Genomic DNA, 19,445 nt, shown 5'->3' on the forward strand with positions numbered 1-19,445 from the left:
TTATATATAAACTTACAATATAATATGTTTGTCTTTGTTTTGTTTTTAAATATTTACTTAGAAAATAATCACAAATATATGAATTTATTTTTTGCATTTTATGACATCTTTAGTACAAGAGAAAAACAATATATATCCATAATACTTAAATAATGAAAAAATAAATAAAAATTATTCTTTCACGTTTATTTATTTATAGATATACACAATTTTTCGTTTTTACATAATGTTTTCAGTTTTACACGCATTAATATAATTAATTCTCAAATTTTATCATTATATTATTAAAAGCTTCTAAATGAATATAATTCTTCTTAACAGCTTGGTTGAAGCATCCCATTAGCAATACCAGTAGTACTAAAGTATCATCTAGTAGAGCACAAGTTGAGAAGAAAAACAATATTCGCAGAGAAGTGCTACTGATACCTATTGAATTTCATAATTCATCAGTCATCTACATTTTAATCATTTTCTTCCATTACCTTTCGAATTTCTGTACAAAAACAAGACTGGAATTAGTCTAGAATTCAGCACCTACCTATTAACAAAGCTCAATCTGAGCAAAAGAATAAATATGGATGTACACTTAGAATCCCCCCCCCCCCTTCTTTTTTTGTTACACATACAAATAGTCACTCTAAACCCCTTCCCTCCTCTTTCTCAACCCGTTTGAAACGTGTGAATTTTATTTGAATTGTATTCACAAACTGCAAGATCAATTCTTCCATAGATCTTGTTGCAGTTAATCCTGGGAAGTGGCAGAATACTCAAAAAGGAGACGTTTTGATGGCGCAGATTGTAGGAGCACGCGCAAGCGACTCGTTAGCTGATAGCTCAAGGTCCACTGCATTGCCATCTCGGATTCCTTCATCTGCCTAACGATTGAAGCCTGAAACCAAAGTAGACTTCAGTGCAGGAATTATCGGAGCAACCAAACAAGAATATTCAGTTTCTAATATTGAAAAGATTTTGAATAACGTGATGTATCCCACAGAATAAATAACGTGATGTAAATAAATAAATTATGAAGTTTAGTAGTTGATTACTGAGCCAGACAACAATGCTCAAACCTAATCCCTAAACTTTCAACTATTTTTATCAAAGAATTCTTATTATGAAAACTTTCATGACCATGATCAGAAGAGACCATTTTCATCTGCTGATTTATTTATCAAGTATTACAAATATACATCTCATATCTTCCCTCCATATGTAAACAGACTGATGAGAGAAATCGTTGAAAGTAATAGCGAGTTAGCAACCAATTTCATCGGAAGTAAATTTTCAAAAGAAAACTAGTTTTATCATGACTACCTGAAGGCGTTTCCCTAGCTGGACTTCGACTTCTGTACCGAACGATATATTGCTCGTAAGTAACGAAAGAGGATCAACTGCAGTATCAGCGGAAACCAAGCTAGGGATCTGAGGCGCATAAACTACCCTCCACCTAGCCTGGCCAAACTCTCCCTTCCCTTCTATTCGTGGCATCAACTTTTCAAGAGTAGCAGTTGCAAGTTTTTCAAATGCAAGTTGGCCGTTGCCTTCCAAAATTGATTCTGCTAACTGACTCTCGAATCTTCTGGCAGCCTGCATGAAACAGTTAGTAAGATCATGTTCCCTAATAATCAAATCAGGTATTTAAATTCATCGAAGCTATTAACTGATTCCATAGAGAATTTATGTAATCAAAAGAATGTGACTGTTGAAAAGAGACAGAAAAGACCATGATTATATAAGATCCCTGCGTTGTTTCAACTGGGGATTTGAGAGTTCAATTGGTTTAAGATGCTTCTCCAACACTAACAGGACAAGACCACTTAATGAAAGTCCATTGAATGAGGCATAAGGTATTAAATAAGTGATTTTGTACTTCAGTTTGCATAACAAAATAACATGCTAACCCAATACTTTTATGAGATTTCATTCTTTCAGTAATCGTTTGAAACTAGCTTAACTATTTTCTTACCCTTGAGGCTTTCTTGTATTTGATTAATAAATTATGTTGCTGGGACAGACTGAAGTGAACTTACAAAGCCAGGAGGAAAAATAATCAAATTTTAGTCAGAGATGAAAGAACAAGGAAACCAAATGATTACTAAGTTTGAAAGCTTGAAAAATTAAGTCCAAAGTCCAAACAGAGAGCAGCTAAATCAGAGTAAAAACTTAGAAATGTCTTGTTTTGCATATCAAAATGAAATTCTTGAAAAACACCAGTGTACATGGGGACCCTTTATGTGTTGATTTTGAAAGTAGCAATACAAGTTACAGTTCAGCTCCAAATTCATCACAAGTTACATTGGGTGCAGCAATGGCTTTTTTACCTCAGTAGGCGACAGTGCATCCTGTTCCACAGAATGCGTTGAGGTCACCACTAGCTTGTCCTGCCAATGGCTAGCTCGACCTTGAATTCTAAATTGCCACTCAGATCCAACCAAGGCTAAATCTAGCATAGGATCAAGTCCGTACTCAGGCTCAAACTTTGCGACGTTCAGGTGTTCCCTTTTCAACCTCACCTGATTTGTAATAGACGTTATGAGCATGAACAATGGTTTAACAAAGTTATAAATAAAATCTGATCTACAAGAAATAGGGCAGTGGCATAAAATATTTGATTACACTAACCTGTGTTGCAACTAGATCAACTTCACCATTCTCAAAGGCGAGTATGCCTCTAGGTTTTATACATTTGGGATGGGCAAGACCATTCAACTCGAGCTCTCCACTTACAGCAAAACTCAGGATTAACGGGTAAACTATCTTCAACTCTGGTCCAAGCACAAGCTTCAAATCACTAAGATAGACTTCTATATTTGGATTTATCTGCACCTGCTCCATGTCCTTTTCTACTTGACTTGTCTTCTTAACTGCCATTTCCCAAAATAAAAATATCATAATATGTACAATGGTAGTCATTCTGAAAAAATATAACATCATGAGCCCACTAATTAACAAAAAAAAAAGGTTTGATCCTGCCATCCCTGAAGCAGTATAAGTATCATGATAACAGGGAAAAAAAAACCAGTTTACTAACATCTTTTGGAGGGTTATACTACAATAATTGAAAGAACTAACACAATGATTCATTGCAAATGAACTATGTACAGAGAAATTTTGGCGACTTTGCCTGACTAAAAATGCCAGGAATTTCAAGGGCAGTTTTGTGCTGACACTGGTTATCTGCTATAAAGTGACTTGAGTATATGCTTGGCTAGTAGCTATTTTTAAATTCAGAAGGGTTACATTACCAGATTTGAAGAGAATTAGCATGTGTTTTTTCTCAATTGACTGATTGCTTTCTATAATACAACAAAGCGGCTTAGCTTCATATTCCTTCCTAAAAAGAAAAAATCTGTAACATATACGCGAATGAATATTTTTCCATTACAAAACCAGAAATATTTTATTGCAAATGTATGTGCCTCAGAAGGCCTTATATCACTTGATAATTGTGTTATGCTACTAGAGTTTTGTAATTTACAATGAGCCGGCAACCTTTTGTGCACTTTAAGTTTGCTAGGATATTATGGAGTAGGTTGTTTTTGCAATTTAGGTTTTATCACTCGAGATGGAATTTTCATCAAATAGGGTTTGAGGTTTTAGCAGAAGTTAGGACCTAGGAGCACAAGCTGTTGATGAGTTGTCCTCCTTTTTTCTGAATTGTGGTACAAGGAGAATTTCAAACACCGATCTTTATCTATCTTTGGAATAGGGTATAGTTTCTCTAATAAGAAGAACTATATTACATTTATACTGTTGTATGCTAGTTGCACCTGATAATCCTAATTTATAATGACTTTGAAGAGAAAATATTAAACCTTCAAAATCATTATTTAAGGAAAAGTGGATTGCACAAGCATGATTTAGAATAATACTAAGGTGTGTTTCTCATGCATGAAGACATTAGATCCTATTTGTATCAATATAGATATCGAAGAGGCAACTCTAATTATCTGGAAAGGGTTACATTTACAGTAAAAAGGGAGTAGCTTCTCATGTAAAACATTCAACAGTAGATTTATAAGGAAAAAGAAGATCAAGTTCATGAACAGATGCACAAGTAAATTACTACCAGAGCTACCAGATTGTGAAATTTGGGTTGTCAAAGTAGCAGGTTTTGAGCTGAAAAACCGTGAAACATATCTTGAAGCAAATGCTCGACTAACACCACCAGCAGGTAGAGGAGGCTGATTTGATGGAAATCTATTCGAAGCAGCACCACCACCCTTATCACCCTTATCATGTGGCAAATATGCTTCTCCCTGACTAAGTTTAATATTCCCAGATATGTTTGGTTGCAACATAGAGCCAGTTATTTGCACCTGGGAATCAACCTGACCACTAACAGAAGTAGATGTTTTGATAAGAATCATGATATATACCAAGATTTAACAGTCACATAAAGCTGTATAAACCCATCAATAAGCCAAGATATATCTTAAGAACCCTTATGCCAGGAGAAGAAAGCAACCTTAAGATATTTTTTGCACGCACTTCCAGAGCTTCACACTTCAACTCGATCTTGTCATTGAGGGCTGCTTCACTAGTTCTGAGAGGAAGGTTCCCTTTTACAAACAGCTTCCCTTTTCTGCTTACCCTACTCTCCAGTGAAGCAATGGATAATCTGTTTGATCTCACATTAACTGTGCCACCAAAGTTCGTAAGTGGCTTCCGCAACACTGGTGAAGAAATAGATGCCCTGTGGAATGATGCATATCCATTAAGCACCGGTTGATCAACTGTTCCTCGGACCTATTAATTCAATTCATATGGGAAAAATTAGAGAAGAAGAGAGAAGAAAGAAAACAACTGAGAGTTATATTGATACCACCAACCTCAAGCATCACATCAGCATTGCCATGAAGCCAATTGGCATAAGGAGATAAAGCAGTTACCAACATCATTCCACCATCTTTTATATCAGCATCAACCCTAACTTCTCCAGCATCTAAGATTTGCCAATTTAAACCTTTTAGGCTTTCTGTTATTTGACTATTCCAATCTTCTTCATTTCGGTCTCTGGAAGCTTTTTTGTCGTTGGCATCATCACCAGTTCCTCTATTCCTCTCCTTCACCCATTCAGGAACCCAATTAAACCCACTTTTATCTAGGTCTGCATCTTGCTGTAACGTGTTATTTTGCACAAAAGCAACAGGAATACTTCCTTGAACTAGAACATGACCATTTTGGATTATAGGTTCAAGTTTTGCATTGAATACAAAACGACTTGTCGAGGTTAGAGAAGCAACAATTTCAGCCCTTCCAAGATCAATTCCACCAACAGCACCATCCAGGAGTCTTACTTGCACATCACATTCTGGTTTTGCTAAACTTCCTCTAAGATCTCCTTCCATATGCAATATACCCCTAATTGGGGCTAGCAGTTGCCGCAGAGAATGAACAAGATCCGTTGCTGTAGATTCAATTACCTGAACTACAGTTGGGACCAGACTAACAGGAAAATTTAAAACAGCAAAATGAAGGTTTGTTTTGGGCCCTAACAAAGTTCCATCAGCATGAACGGTGGCATTGTCCTTTTGGATGAAAATTTTTTCCAGGTGCAGACCATCATCATTACTGTATGCACCAATGGCTAAAACACGCTGAGTTTTGTACTCTCCCCACTCCCAATCCTCCCCATGAAAGTCAAATTCTGCCTGAAATGAAATAAAAGAAAGCGGATCTTTAAAATAAGATGATTTACGCCAAACTCCAGGAATACAGACAATAGTAATTTTTACCAGGGTGTCTCCATTCCCTCCACCACTTGCGTCAAGAGAGCCACGCCATCGACCTTTGAGTTCTGATAAACCTGGCAGGCTTAAATCTTCAAGAACCACATCTTGTGATGGAACATGATGCCCCCTTATTAGCTGCAAGTCATAGTTTATTACAAAGATTAATATTTTGAATTAAAGAAATAAACATAATATTTTGGAACGAAGATAAATATAATGATCCATTGGCATTACCTCGAGCAACTGTTGAAGATTCGCAGAATATAATCCCACCGTCTGCAAACCTTGAATAAAAAAATCCTGCATAGATGTAGCATGACATGGAAATCAGTAATCTTTTTTAAAAAATAAACTATATAGGATGAAGTACAGGTTTTCAGATGAAGACACCCCACATACTGGGATCCTTTTTTCTTTTAGCAGACACTAGTCTTTAAGTCAAACAAGAGTTAGTCATTTTGTTATGAAAATCACTAGTCCCAAAAGCTTAACTTGATAGGAGGAGGCACGTGAATGGTTATATCTATAAGACGTCCTTTCACACAAGAGCCTCTTTTAGATTTGCGTGAATTTTGCATAGGCCTTTTATCTTATGATGAAACTATTTTCTTTTGGGAGTCAACAAGAATCAAACTCAACCTTTTGGTCAAAGAAGTTCTAATATTATGTCTTGAAACCACTTATTTCAAAAACTTAACTTGATAAACATGAACTAGATACATGAATTATCAAATTCTCTCATTTACAGTATATGTTGCTACCTTCACTTGTGGAGATAAGACAGCATTCATCTCTCTTCCTTAGATCCTACAAAAGGTGGGAGCCCCATGCAATTGGCCACCTTTTTGTGCATTCTCTCAATTGTTCTAGTTAATTCAAGCGCAATCCAAAAGGAGAAAAACAAACCATGTATGAATTACCTAATTTGTCTTATCTTACCTAGTTACTAGATTATTATTCCTATTATTAATTCCTCCCTGATTTTAGAGAAAATTGCTCTTGGAGAAAATATCTCAATCAACTAAAATACACCGCAATAGCTACTTATGACTGTAAGGAACCTCACAACATAAGGTTTAATACCTTTGATCTCGAAAGAACGGCAGGGTCAGTACTTCTAGAAAGAAGCCTCGCAAGAGGAAGCATCTCAGCAACCTCAGCTCTTGGAACTTCAAGTTTCATTCTCCACCTGCCCATTGAGGATATAAAGCTACCAAGATGGCCAGACATGAGCTTTTTTATAAAGCGATCCCCTTTTATGTCAACAGGGTTACGATCTCGGGAGCCAGGTAACACATATTCACCTTGAAGTTCATAATGACTGTAGCTTTGTTCCAAAGCAGCTTTTTCAATGGTGATCTGAACAACAGTGCATCCATTTACGATCAGTATTAAACATAATAAAAAAAATTGACACCCTAGATCTGACAAGCTTTGGGCTCATTAGTCATTACAGTGAAAGTCACTGAACAGTATAGAAAATCAACCATGTACACCTCTTTTTGGGAAATTTTATACGGCAATCATAAAGTTTTGATTATTTAAAGGAAACAAAATTGCAATTTCTTGAGGTTATTACAACCTGAATACACAAAAAGGTAATCAACTAGACTAGAAAGTTGCAAAGATAAATATTGATCATTTCACAAATAGTAAACACACACACATGCTGACACCTGCATATATTCAAGACAAATCTTAACTCTTCAGGTGCAGGAAATAAGATGAAATTAGACACTTACAACATCTCCACTCCACCTAGCTGCCACATCTAGGGCTTCACCAAGTACACCACTGAATTTTGGCCGAAGTACAGAGAGAAGGCCATGTCCTCTTCTCTTTTGAAGATTAAGCTGGATTTCTGCCTGAAAGCAAATAAGGTACCAGCTGAAAAACAGTAAAACATCATATACTCCTTTTATGACATAACCATTCAATAAGCCCTTGAGCAGGTTATCACTCAAACAGAACCAAACAGAAGAGGGAGAGGTGAAATCAAGAAAAGTGAGGCGGTAAAAGACTGATGGTAAACAATTTTTGATGCATCAAAATTATTTATTCAAGCTTTCATGATGCCTGTGCATCTCTCCTCTATGCACATCTTGCAATGCTTCATGTTAGAGACATCTATACTACTATGTTCCCTTATATTCTGCCGACCTTCTTTCTCTAAAAGAAAGCCACAGTTTGATTTGTATGGCAAAATTTTTATGTCATTATATATATTTTACACCCACATCCCTAATAGCTCTAAAAAAATGACAGTCCGGTGCAAAAGCATCCTGCATTAACGCTGCCAAAAGGTGTAATGTACACAGCCTAACCTAACAATTACATCAATGACTGTTTCCACGGCTTGAACCCATGACCTTGAGGTCACACACAGACAACTTAACCGTTGCTCCAAGGCTCCCCTTCACATCCCTAATAGCTCTACTAACATTAATTAAAAATTTCTAGGGCTTTTGCATAAGGGAACATGTTTGAATTGTTTCAGCCTTTTTCAATAAAAGATATATCTTTTTTGTTATGCATGACCCGGAGAAGGTCCCACCCAACCTAATGCAGCATCAATCACCAATTTCATGACTTTAATCCGTGACCTTCAGGGTAAATGGAGACAACTAAATTGTTATTCCAAGTCTTCCCTTTAGTTCATTAGCTTTCTATAAGCTAGAAATAAAGAAAGTAAGCCTTCAATGAACAATTCTTTAAAAAACCAAACACATTATAAAGAATTACTTTCTCTAAGCTACAACAGATACCTGCAAACTAATAATAGCCTTAGCTTGGCCTCCACCTAGCAGCTTAAGATTTAGAGATGTGTATTAACTAATAATAATCTTTGCTTGTTTACCAGATCATCTCTTACATGAACTCCCTATAAACAATTCGAGGTCAAACCTCTTGAATTTCTCACAATCGAATTGCAAACTCTATTAAGATTCAGATATACATAGGAGGCACAAGAGAGGGCGACGTTAGGAAACAAAATGGTCAATAGGTAATATGATGTCTTACTCTTTGTATAGTTCCCCGGAGAGAAGCAAGCTCCAACTCATCAAGTGGAAATTGCCGTACCTAGAAGTGTGCCCCAAATAAGCAAGGAAAAGGAACATAATAAATTTCAATTAATATTTTCTCAAACTTATAGTGACCCAAAATAGGACAGCGCAGAAATGAACATAGATCCAAACACTGAACCTAAAATTAAAAAATATAGCTACCTCCAAGTTAGCAGAATGAAATGGCTGAAAACCTGCGTTAACCCTCAACTGCCCTTTCTGAAGAGAAATGGACAATAGTTTTCCATTTATGAGACCATCTTCGCTACTGGGCTGTAGTGGCCCTACAAACTCCACTGCAAGACTTTCATCAGGCCTTCCAGATGCATCCAACTGTATGAAAAATTTGCCAATATGAAAAAATGGGGCGTTAGGAAATATCTAGGTATTGTATAAAGCCAGACAATAGGAAATAGTCTCCCCATAACAGACCAAAATGGACAACATAAGGATCTCTACCTATCACAAAATGACAAAAATAAAAACTGTTACATGAAAACTTAGATGAAATATGGGGAAGGAAAATATTTCACTGCTTTAGCCATCATGAAATAAATACATCTGGATCTACTTTGAATTCACTGTGGCTAAACTTCTACTAAACTGATATAAAATCAAACAATGCCACATCTGCCACTATAATTGACACTCTTACCTACTAACTGAATGATCACTTAAATGGAAAGACTTGATTATATGAGTGTCAAACTTTTTCACACTGTCAATGCTAAACAAGTGGTCACTCATTACTTAACCAATGTGGATAGTTTAACATAGAATTTTTCAACTTTTCCCCCAAAGATTATATTTGGTTGAATCTTTACTAATGCCAATTTAACCAAAGGAAAAGAAATCCATGTCCATGAGTAATAACTCAATGAAACAAATTTTAGAAAGGAAGTTTTATTCATCACCTTGATACAGTCCGACGAAACTCTCAACTGTCCAGACAGTTGAGGTGCAAGCATCAATTGATTCAGTTTGAGATCAGATATTGAAATGTCACCAACAAGGCTATCTGCACTTCCTTTCTCCAACATCGGCACATCATGCCTGTTATTTTCAAAATTCTGCCCAATAACATTGCTATTAGGCTTTAAAACCTTTCCATGAAACTTGATTCTTCCTGTTGATTTCAGAACCAAAGGTCTTGGAAAATCCAAAGTATAAGTGGAAACCAAACTGAAGAATTCAAACCCACGCATACGCAAATCTAGCTCAATTCCATCAACAGTAAATGGAATGTCTCTTGATGCATTAAATTCATCTCTCTTAAGGGCAAAATCATCAGAATAGGATGTAAGGACTTTCATATACAAATCAAATGCAGCAGAAGCAGAATTAACAGTAATGAAATCATGTGAGATTATGATATCTCCTCTAGCGTCACTAAAAGACCCTACTGCTTTAGGTGCAGTCCATTTAATATCAAATCTCCTGAAATAAAATAAACTAAAATTACAAAAAACTACTGACCGAAGAAATAACATTAGAAATGGGAAAGAAGTATCAACAAAACATATTGGTAGAAGCCAAGTATAATGCCTCCAGTAAGGAAGGGGAAAAAACGCCAAATCAAAAACAATAAAATAAATATATAATAAGTTAACAAAAACAAATTATTGAAACTGAAAAAGTGTAAACTTACGGTCTTAACAGAGCTCCCGAAAGTTTTGTCTCTCCATTTAAAACCCCAAATTTGAGTGGCATCTGATGGTGATAATTGGGAAGGTAACGAAGCAAGATTTTTTCGAAGGCCAAACTTCCAGATAAGTTAACATCTATGGCTGTCTCATCCTCCTCTCCCTGACAACAAAACAATGGAATGTATGGGCACAAACTCTAGACAGAAATTGCAGGAATAATAACACAAAGAAAAAATATAGGGAACCAACTTTTAAATAGCCAACATTAGTTAAACTTTTTTCTTTATTATAAAATTACTTTTTTAACACTCACTTTTTGGAGGGTTTATGGTTAGTATTTAGTTTAGAATCTAAGATTTCGGGTTTAAAATTTAAGATAAAAGAGTAACTTCAAAAAAGTTAGCTAATATTGGCTGAAAATAATTGGTTTCCTAGAACTAAAAAAAAAGGGAAAAGATATTTTGTTAGAAACGGTATCTAACAATAGAGAAGATGAAAGTAAGCATGCTGTATGCCTTAGACTGGGGTCTTAGGACAAAACTTGCCCAGGACTTCTCTGTGATTCCTCAATATTCACAATGGAAATGCAAAAACAAAAAAGCAAGTCCTTGGCGTAGAGAAACCCTTCGGCCCTAAGCTTCACTCTCCAAAATATCACCATCTTCTAACCATGTAATAACTTCTACCGACGACAGCAAATCGCTACTCATCCTCCCATTCCTCTCTCATCCAACTCAGAATAACAACCTTCCCTGTTGCCCTTACTCTATTAATGGGCCAGAGTGGCAGCTCATGGTCCCTATAATTGCTAGAGTAAACCTTACCCTTACCCAATTTGATTCTTGCATCATATTCACATTATCAAACCTACTATTTCCTGATTGTGAGTACATAATTATAATTTTCCTATGTCAAAATGGATTAGATTTAGGTTGTGGCTGGAAGTTGGAGTTTTGGAGAAGGGAACAGTTTGTAGAGTAAAAAGGACTTCAAAATGCACTTCAAGTTTTTACTCTACGCTGCCCTGCTATCCCTCTCCCCCTTCTTCAAAATCAAAACTCTCAGACACCCCTTTAAGTCCATGAAAAGGAATAAATTGACACCCTTAGCGACATCACATTTCTTTCCCTACCCATGAAAAGGGGAAAAGGTCGCAAAGTGAGTGTATATAGTGGATTTCCAAAATTACACGACTGTGTAAATGCTTTCAAGTATTTCATTTTCAGCCCCCCCCCCCCCCCCAAAAAAAACAAAAAAAAAGGGAAAAAAAAAACAAAGAAATAAATAAATACCAAAAAGCTATGTGTCACAAAGTGGGTTTGTATATTGGGGATCCAACAACCATGGCAAAAGCATTCAAGCATTTCAAGAAGTTAAAAAAAGTAAAAAAAAAAAAGATCAGTACTTGCTTAATGAAAGCATACCCCATGGCAGAAAGAGGAAGAAAAAAAAAAAGAACAAAACAGGTTCTCCTAGAAAGTATTTATATACCTCTGGACATAACCATGCATTCCCAGCCCCTCGAATTTCACCTCCATCCACAAGGGTTGCCCTAATTCCATATAAATCAGCAACCTGCAATGCGCATTGCAAGTCTTACCATAATATAACATAACACTTAAAAAATGAGACTACTCCAACCACCTGTGTAGAATTATTACCCCCTTCAACTTACACAGTTATCAGTGTTGAAAGTAAAATTGGCAGATGCATACGAAAATGGAATACGATCAAATGCTGCCAGCGCACCGGCCTCTTTACTTTTAGCAAGTGCCTCAGACGCTAAAGATTCAGGAGTATCATGTAAAGTAGAGAATGTCCTAGAAACCATTCCAGTGCCAACAAATACAGGAGTATCCAGTGGGCCTTGACAATTAAATAGAGCAGTGACAGATCCAGCTAGCTGTAATCAGTAAATCACAATAATGGAGAACAAAATGAGTACTTCAAGGACCAAGATCACACAAATAAATATCATTTTTGTTTTCACGAAATGAAGTTGAAACTAATCAGAGTAGGTTTGTCATGTGCTGTAAATTCTCAAATTCCAAAATCCCTTTCATAATGAGTAGACAGCCTTTTTGTAGTTTTGATTTCTGAAAAATCTGAAGTAAACTTTATTGAAGTTCAGTTTTCAACAACTATCATAGGAATTAATCAAAGGTGAACTTGCATAGAGCTTCAATGCTACCATTTCACATTTAAACTCAAGCTCCAGAAAGAAAATTGACCATCATAGAATAATCAGTTTACTCAACTTCAAGTATTAAACTAATGCAATAAACACAAGAAAGCATACCGGGAACAAAAGAGGTCTCATCTTGAAAGTTCTCATTAACGCATTTACTTCAACACCAGGAACCTGGAATTTTGATCAAATGAATTAGGGCACGTGAGAACAATTCCAAAACTATCTACCATGAATAAATCCAACAATGTAAGGAATCCGTGAAATGAACTGTAGATAATAACATTGGAATGAGAGTTTACCACATTTTCTCGTTAGACAACTACCAGAGTAAATATCAACTGCAGTTTTCGACACAGGATACAGGTTGAACATGTTTACTTTATTTTCCAAATTATGGCTCAGTTAAGTACACTTCAACTGTGTCCTTCAGTACTAAACATTTCAAGGATATTTGACCAAACACACAGAATTTATTTATAAAAAAAGAAAGTTAATACACTCAATACCTGACACATAAGATGAAATTCTCCTTCTTCGGGATGGATGCCAAAATCTCCTGATGCTTCTAGAGGAACACTACCAAACCAGCCATTTGCATTGTGCAAAAATATTCTTTGACCACGAAAACACAAACTTGCTGATATGTTCTGCAACAACACAAAATACAAATAAAAAGGGAAACGAAAAATTCAATAATTTAATTTCAAATTCATGAACACCAGCAATATTTAAAATGGGTGGATGCAGATCAATGCCCAAGAACAGTTTTTATGTGCTTAAAGATATACAGTCAAATATTATTTCTATGTTGTTGAATATAGAGTACTTTTGCGAGTGCAGTGGTCAGTTCCCATTCAAAAGAGTAGCAAATATGTTGCAAGCAGAGCCTGCAGTGTTAGAAAAATAGTAGCTTTGCATATTAATGCAGGTGAAAGAAAGACATACAGAAAAACACGATGGAGCATCCAATAGTTGGAAGTTCAACCCCGTCACATCAAGCTGTCCATGAAGATTTGGAAAATTCTCACCCTTTGACATACACAAGTGAACCTAAACATAGCAAATAATACATCAAACAGGTGAAGTTATGTCAAATCTGATGAACAATAGGCAATGTAGTAATGTACAATTTTGAATAATCTACTATGTAGATGAATCCATGAAAAAAGATAAGCATCGAGAGCTTTGACTGACATATCGCACTACAAACAAAAACAGTTAATAAATATGAAAGACAACAAACATTAGATTTAATTACCAAAAGAAACAGAGTAACAATCATGCACACTCAAACTCCCATATGATCCATGCTGATTCAGAACTCCAATCTAGAGACTAGAGTGATGCAACATATATTCTACAGTTGAATATGGTCTATACACCATTGCTACCAATAAGTTTTACTTGATTTGTTCTTTGCAAAGAATGGATGAAAAATGACAGCCACTTAGCCACAGCATTCAGTACATGTCTACAGGAGGCATGTATTAGGTTAATAGCACTGCTAAAAACCAGTCACAAGTACTATTTTCTTTAACCAGAAAAAAATCAGTAAATGTGCCTTCCATTAAGATTATAATACTATAATGCAGAAACACAATTTTAATCCAAATTCCATTACTAATCTTTCCCCTAATCAAACTCAAACTGAAAACAATGTAACAACACCAAATATAATTCAAAGGTAACTGGATTTAGGTTAGAGAAGCACCTCCCCACTGGCCCTCCCTTCAGACCATCCAACTGGAATTTCTAGGATCCTTTCAAACAGCTGCATGAACTCAATCCAGGCTTGAATAAGAAACCCACAAAACTTGAATGATAAAGAAGGATGACGTGAAGATACTGGAACTTCAAGTCACTATATACCTTACCGGGACAAAGAAATTGTCAATTTTCAAATTAGCATGCCATTTCTGCTCAATAATGTCAACATAAACATCAGCAGACAACCAGCCACCATCTTCAGATATGACATCAGACCTCCAAGTCTTACAATTTCCACTAAGCTGTACATTTACACGGCTGTAGTGGTTATTAAGCTTCACATGGCCATTGACATTCTCCATCTCCCTGAAAGTAGAAGTGTATATTCATGCACACCATCACTTTTTTGAAATAAGACTGCAATTCGCAATAAAAAGGCATCTTTTTATTATTTACAATCACCAAAACTTTGATGAAACAAGCAGAGATGAAAGAAAAGATAAAGTAGTAATAGTGTATGATTGTAATAAAGAAACTTGGCCAAGGGGTTCAATACAGAAAATGTGTGTAGAATTGGTAAGAACGCTAAATTGAGAGTGGATTCTCAAATTCATCCAAGTACTAACTGGCTCAACAATATTGACAACCCTAGCTGGCTAGCTGATCTTACAAAGAGATACTTATTCCCTTTTCCCCATCCCAATTAACCAACTTTTGCGAGCCTAAGTCCCTTCCAAATTTACGATTTACCCTTCTTGTCCCTCAGCCTTTGCCTTCTTCCTAACAAATACTTTCTTATTAGAACCCGTCTTATCAGACTTCATCTCCTAGCCTCAAGTTTATATTAACTTATTATTAAAAAGAATATACACAGATAAGATTTATATCTCCGTGCTAATATCTTATAGCACAACGATTAATTACCATTCAAAAGCAATTTTAAATTTCCACACCAGTTCCCAGAATCCAGATCAACATACAAGTAACATAACTTTTTTTTTGGTGTCTTTACAAGTAGCATAGCTTGATAAAACAGCTAGAAATTCAGTATTTTTGGTAAGGATCTCTTTGTCATTGTTAACGATACTAGTATATTAATAGGTATTAACATGCTTATTAATTCGTCATTTTATTTATTATGTGTAATACTAACAAATGTGCAATTGGTTAAAATGATAAGTACCTTATATTCTAAGTTTTTAACTAAAAGATTTTTGGTTCAAGTCGTAGAAATAGCAATACATATATGATATATGATAAAGGGAATTTTTGAGGAAAAAACCTTGTGCACCAAACTCCTTCCTCAATTCTCATTATATATAGTTGATATATAGTTGATATTAGAATTAGAATTGGTATACACATGTAACAGCTGACCAATAAAACAGGGAAATACTTTAATTAAACCGCTTGAATTAAATCAAGGGAAGGAAATATGGATTAAATGACAGAAAGGATGAGCAGTAGTAGCAATGAGCAGTAATTCATCTAAATATAGAAGTGTATCACATCCCATTCTCATATAACAACCTCACCTCACCTCACACCCATAGTTAGCTAGTTATGCCATCAGCAGTAACGGGCCCACCTGTGCTCTCCTCTCCTTACTCTCATCATACTTCCTTGTCTGATATACTTATAACCCTCTTAGGACCAGGCTTATTATCCTAATACTTATTGTTTTATCAAGCAATAAAAAAATAGTAGCTGCTAACTTGCAGTCAACAATGGAGTAATCAGGGTGATATTAGGAGTTAGATTAGAAGCACTTACTGACTATTAGTAAGTAGTTAACTTTTAGCCTAATATATAGTTAATCAGCATGATTATAGTTGGCTATATATTATAACATAGAAGTCAGTGTTTAATATTCAAACAGTTGCGAAAGTTATAACCGAGACAAGTACAATATTCTGCAGTAAACAAGCAGAAACATCAGCTACACTCCCCATTTCAATATTAAAAATGAGAGTTAAGATATTCATTCAATAATATTTAAGCTGCTAAATTATAATAATATTAATGAAAATCTTGTTTATATATATAAACTACATTACATGTGTAATTATATTCATGTGCATCTCCAGATTTGGCAGAAGCATAACCCATGTACAAATATGTATACAAGGAGTTTTATCAGAGAAAAGACAAATACAAAGTGAACATCAGATGTAGGGAAAGGAAAGGAAATTCCATATAGATGAATTAATAAAGCTTGAAGGAGTCTTCTATGTAACCATAATTGGGTTAGGGGAAAAAAATAACATTGGTACCAGGATCTTATAGAGTCACTTAGGAGCAAGCAGAAGTGAAGATCTAAAACAGATAGATAGAGGGAAATTGGGCATCTTAAGCAGAAATTCAAAGGGTTTAAAATTGGATAAAATGAAACATCAATTCTTCATATTTCTAGCCCTCTTCTAACACCTGAATTAAACTCCAATAACGAGTGCTCCAAAGTTTTCAACTGCATGATCACAATTTTTAAAGACCAATTACTTATCTCACTACCAAATGAACAGAGCTATTATTTACACTTAGATCGTTAAAAGTCATACCATTTATACAATGATCTAACAGACAACACTACTATTATGGCAGCAAAGCCTTATTCCATTAAGCATTACATAATATTAAAATCATGCGTGATCAAGAAGTGTGAAGTAATAACTAATGGATAAGAACAGGCCTCACCTAGCTTCCCTATCGCCATATGCAAGCAGCATCACAGTAGCACCTCTAAAATGAACAGAATCCAAGGTAACAGGAAGCATCTTACTGAGGCCCTCAGATTGCAAAGCATCAATGTCATCTACATGCTCTGCAACGATATCTTCAACTTTTACTCCTACATCAGACTTCAACTTTTCGATGGGACCAGAAAGGAAACCAAACATCGACTCCTGTGTATTTCTTAAGAATGAGTGCAATCCAAGTTTCCCAATCAATGCCTCAAATGGAACTTGAAAATGTGTTGCCAATTCAGGCCTGGGCATCAGAGAATCCAAATCCTCAGGTACCAAGCTTTTTTTTACCCCAGTGACATTATCATTGATTTGACTGTCTGCAGCATGGGGTCGGAACTCTTCATGTTTCTCTGTAATATTATCAGTATCAACAGGTGCCACAATGTCTTCACTAGATTGCAAATTTTCATGTTTACTCTCTCTTGTCTGTAAATTCAGAGCGCGGACAAATTTTAAATAATCTGAATCACCATTTATGTTTTCATTTGCCGAAGGAGACCAGATTCCCAAATCTCTGAACTGTGTTCCATTTTGGTTATCAGTTCCACCAACAACAGATTCTTCATTTTTTCCAACCACGGTTTTAACTAACTGCATATCATGGTTTGTATAAGGTAAACACCCAGAAGATGATGGAGGCTCCCCAAACTTCCCAGGTGATTGATCTTGGAAGAATTTGTGCGCTGCTAACCCACTGCGTTCAAGAATTCTTCTTTTGACAGCAACACCGGATGCACAGATATCCTTCTTGTTAGGCTTCCTCTTAAATTTCTGTTTCCGATGCCCCTTTATGATTCTGGAAAAAAATCCAAATGATCTCACCCCAAATGATTTTTCCAATGCTGCATGTTTTGTATTATAATCAACACCTGTGTCCATGCAATGATGGTCATGCTTCCCCTCATTCGTACAGAAAAAGGACTTAGAGTCTGTTGCCTCCAACAAATTATTAGGAATCTCCTTCACATCATCACAATTTGGCTCCGAAACAAAATAACCTATCTGTGCAGCTTCCCTAGCCGCATCATCCCTCTCTTGTGTCCACCGAGCAACCGCTCCTTCTCGTGCAATCCTCCTGGTCCTAGTTCTATAATCAATCCCTTCTTCAGTAGAAAGGTGTCTCTGCAAGCCATCTTCAGATGGTGGAGGGATCCCCAGCCAAGTATAGTCCTTCTTCTGCACCACCAAGACACTCGGCTGCGACAGGACCGCATCAACCACAAACTTCCCACTCCTCAAGCTCGCAAAGGGATGAAGCCGAAGCTTCACCGTGGGGGCCTCACCACATGAAAACTCCTCCTTATGCGGCCCAAACGAGCACGACTCCAACGTAATGCTCAACGGCGAGATCCTTCTAACCTTGCCAAACTGAAGGTCACGTTCAATGTACTCACTAACCGCCAAACAAACCGAAGGCAAGAGGTTTGCTTCAACATAAGCCTTGGCCTTATTCCTACCATACCAAGCCAAAATGCACACACCAGATACAACTGCAGTGTAAACAGAAGCCCTAAACAACATTAACCCCTCACTCCATAAATTGCTCAAATCAAAATTCACCAAAACCTTGCTCCTAAAAAAGGGTTCCCTGGTGCAATTCAACCTCGACCCACTTGTGGAACCGAGGTTCCTACTCAACAAGTTCACATTTTGGCGACAAAATTGAGGAAACCTAAATGCTTGGCTTACCGGGAATACACTCCTACGAAGGAAACCCTTTTTTGGGAAGTTCCTTCTGTCCAAATGAAAGAGGTTCCTTTGGCTTTTTCTGAAGCTGCTGTTGTTACCTTCAAAAGAAGCATGAATTTCAGTCCCGAAGAATGGGGTGTGATTCCTCACGCTCATTATCGTTTTTCTGTTCTCATAAAAAACCCTACTGAGAGGGACCAAGAAGTTCGTCTTCTTAGTCCCTTGATTCGATTCAGAATTTGCAAGGCATTCCAATTCGGAATTATGCAAGAGCAGATTGTTCTCTGTTGCGTGAATTTCAATGAATGAAACCAATTTTCTTTTTTTGGCACGAAATGGAAAATTTAGGAAATTGGGGTTTCAATTTGTGTAAAGGGATAATAAGTGTATAAGCATGTGAAGGAGTCTGTGGGACTCCTTTTGTATTTTTTTACTTTTAATAAAGTTTACAGGAATATTTAGTTGCTTGTGGCAGTTGGATTAATAAAAAGAGAAAAAAAAAATCTTTTTTAAACTTTTAACTGTATGATTGTCGGTAAGACTTGGCTTACCTTCTCATTTATCATGGACACCGACTCGGACACGGGACACGATAGACACACCGATACGCGAATTTCAAAATCCTACATGATACAGAAACACGTATACATATAAAATATAAAATA

General features: G+C 36.2%; 1 protein-coding gene across 1 annotated transcript; it reads right to left on the reverse strand.

Moving 5' to 3' along the window:
• Positions 1 to 402: 402 nt before the first annotated feature.
• On the reverse strand, positions 403 to 19,235 carry LOC112775157 (protein TIC236, chloroplastic). The gene is made up of 23 exons (XM_025818636.3): positions 17,039 to 19,235; positions 14,512 to 14,710; positions 14,349 to 14,408; positions 13,583 to 13,687; positions 13,144 to 13,284; positions 12,746 to 12,808; positions 12,122 to 12,349; positions 11,938 to 12,021; positions 10,449 to 10,606; positions 9,715 to 10,237; positions 8,963 to 9,133; positions 8,757 to 8,816; positions 7,478 to 7,600; positions 6,819 to 7,094; positions 5,970 to 6,035; positions 5,739 to 5,870; positions 4,833 to 5,654; positions 4,469 to 4,749; positions 4,070 to 4,338; positions 2,623 to 2,864; positions 2,322 to 2,513; positions 1,315 to 1,587; positions 403 to 889 (listed from the first exon to the last, which is right to left on the reverse strand). Exons 1-23 carry the CDS (start codon positions 18,934 to 18,936, stop codon positions 743 to 745), a joined length of 6,513 nt encoding a protein of 2,170 aa, XP_025674421.1. The 5' UTR covers positions 18,937 to 19,235; the 3' UTR covers positions 403 to 742.
• Positions 19,236 to 19,445: the final 210 nt, after the last annotated feature.

The sequence above is a fragment of the Arachis hypogaea genome, chromosome 19 (genome assembly GCF_003086295.3).
Source record: "Arachis hypogaea cultivar Tifrunner chromosome 19, arahy.Tifrunner.gnm2.J5K5, whole genome shotgun sequence".
Lineage (NCBI taxonomy): Eukaryota > Viridiplantae > Streptophyta > Magnoliopsida > Fabales > Fabaceae > Arachis > Arachis hypogaea.

What these genes read in the sequence shown, in the direction of transcription:
- LOC112775157 (XM_025818636.3), bottom strand. Translation starts at nt 18,936, where the DNA reads ATGAGCGTGAGGAATCACACCCCATTCTTCGGGACTGAAATTCATGCT. An exon ending in TGAGACCTCTTTTGTTCCCG is followed by an intron (nt 12,350 to 12,745) that starts GTATGCTTTCTT and finishes TACTGATTACAG; the next exon opens with CTAGCTGGATCTGTCACTGC. An exon ending in CGTGCAAAAAATATCTTAAG is followed by an intron (nt 4,339 to 4,468) that starts GTTGCTTTCTTC and finishes TACTTCTGTTAG; the next exon opens with TGGTCAGGTTGATTCCCAGG.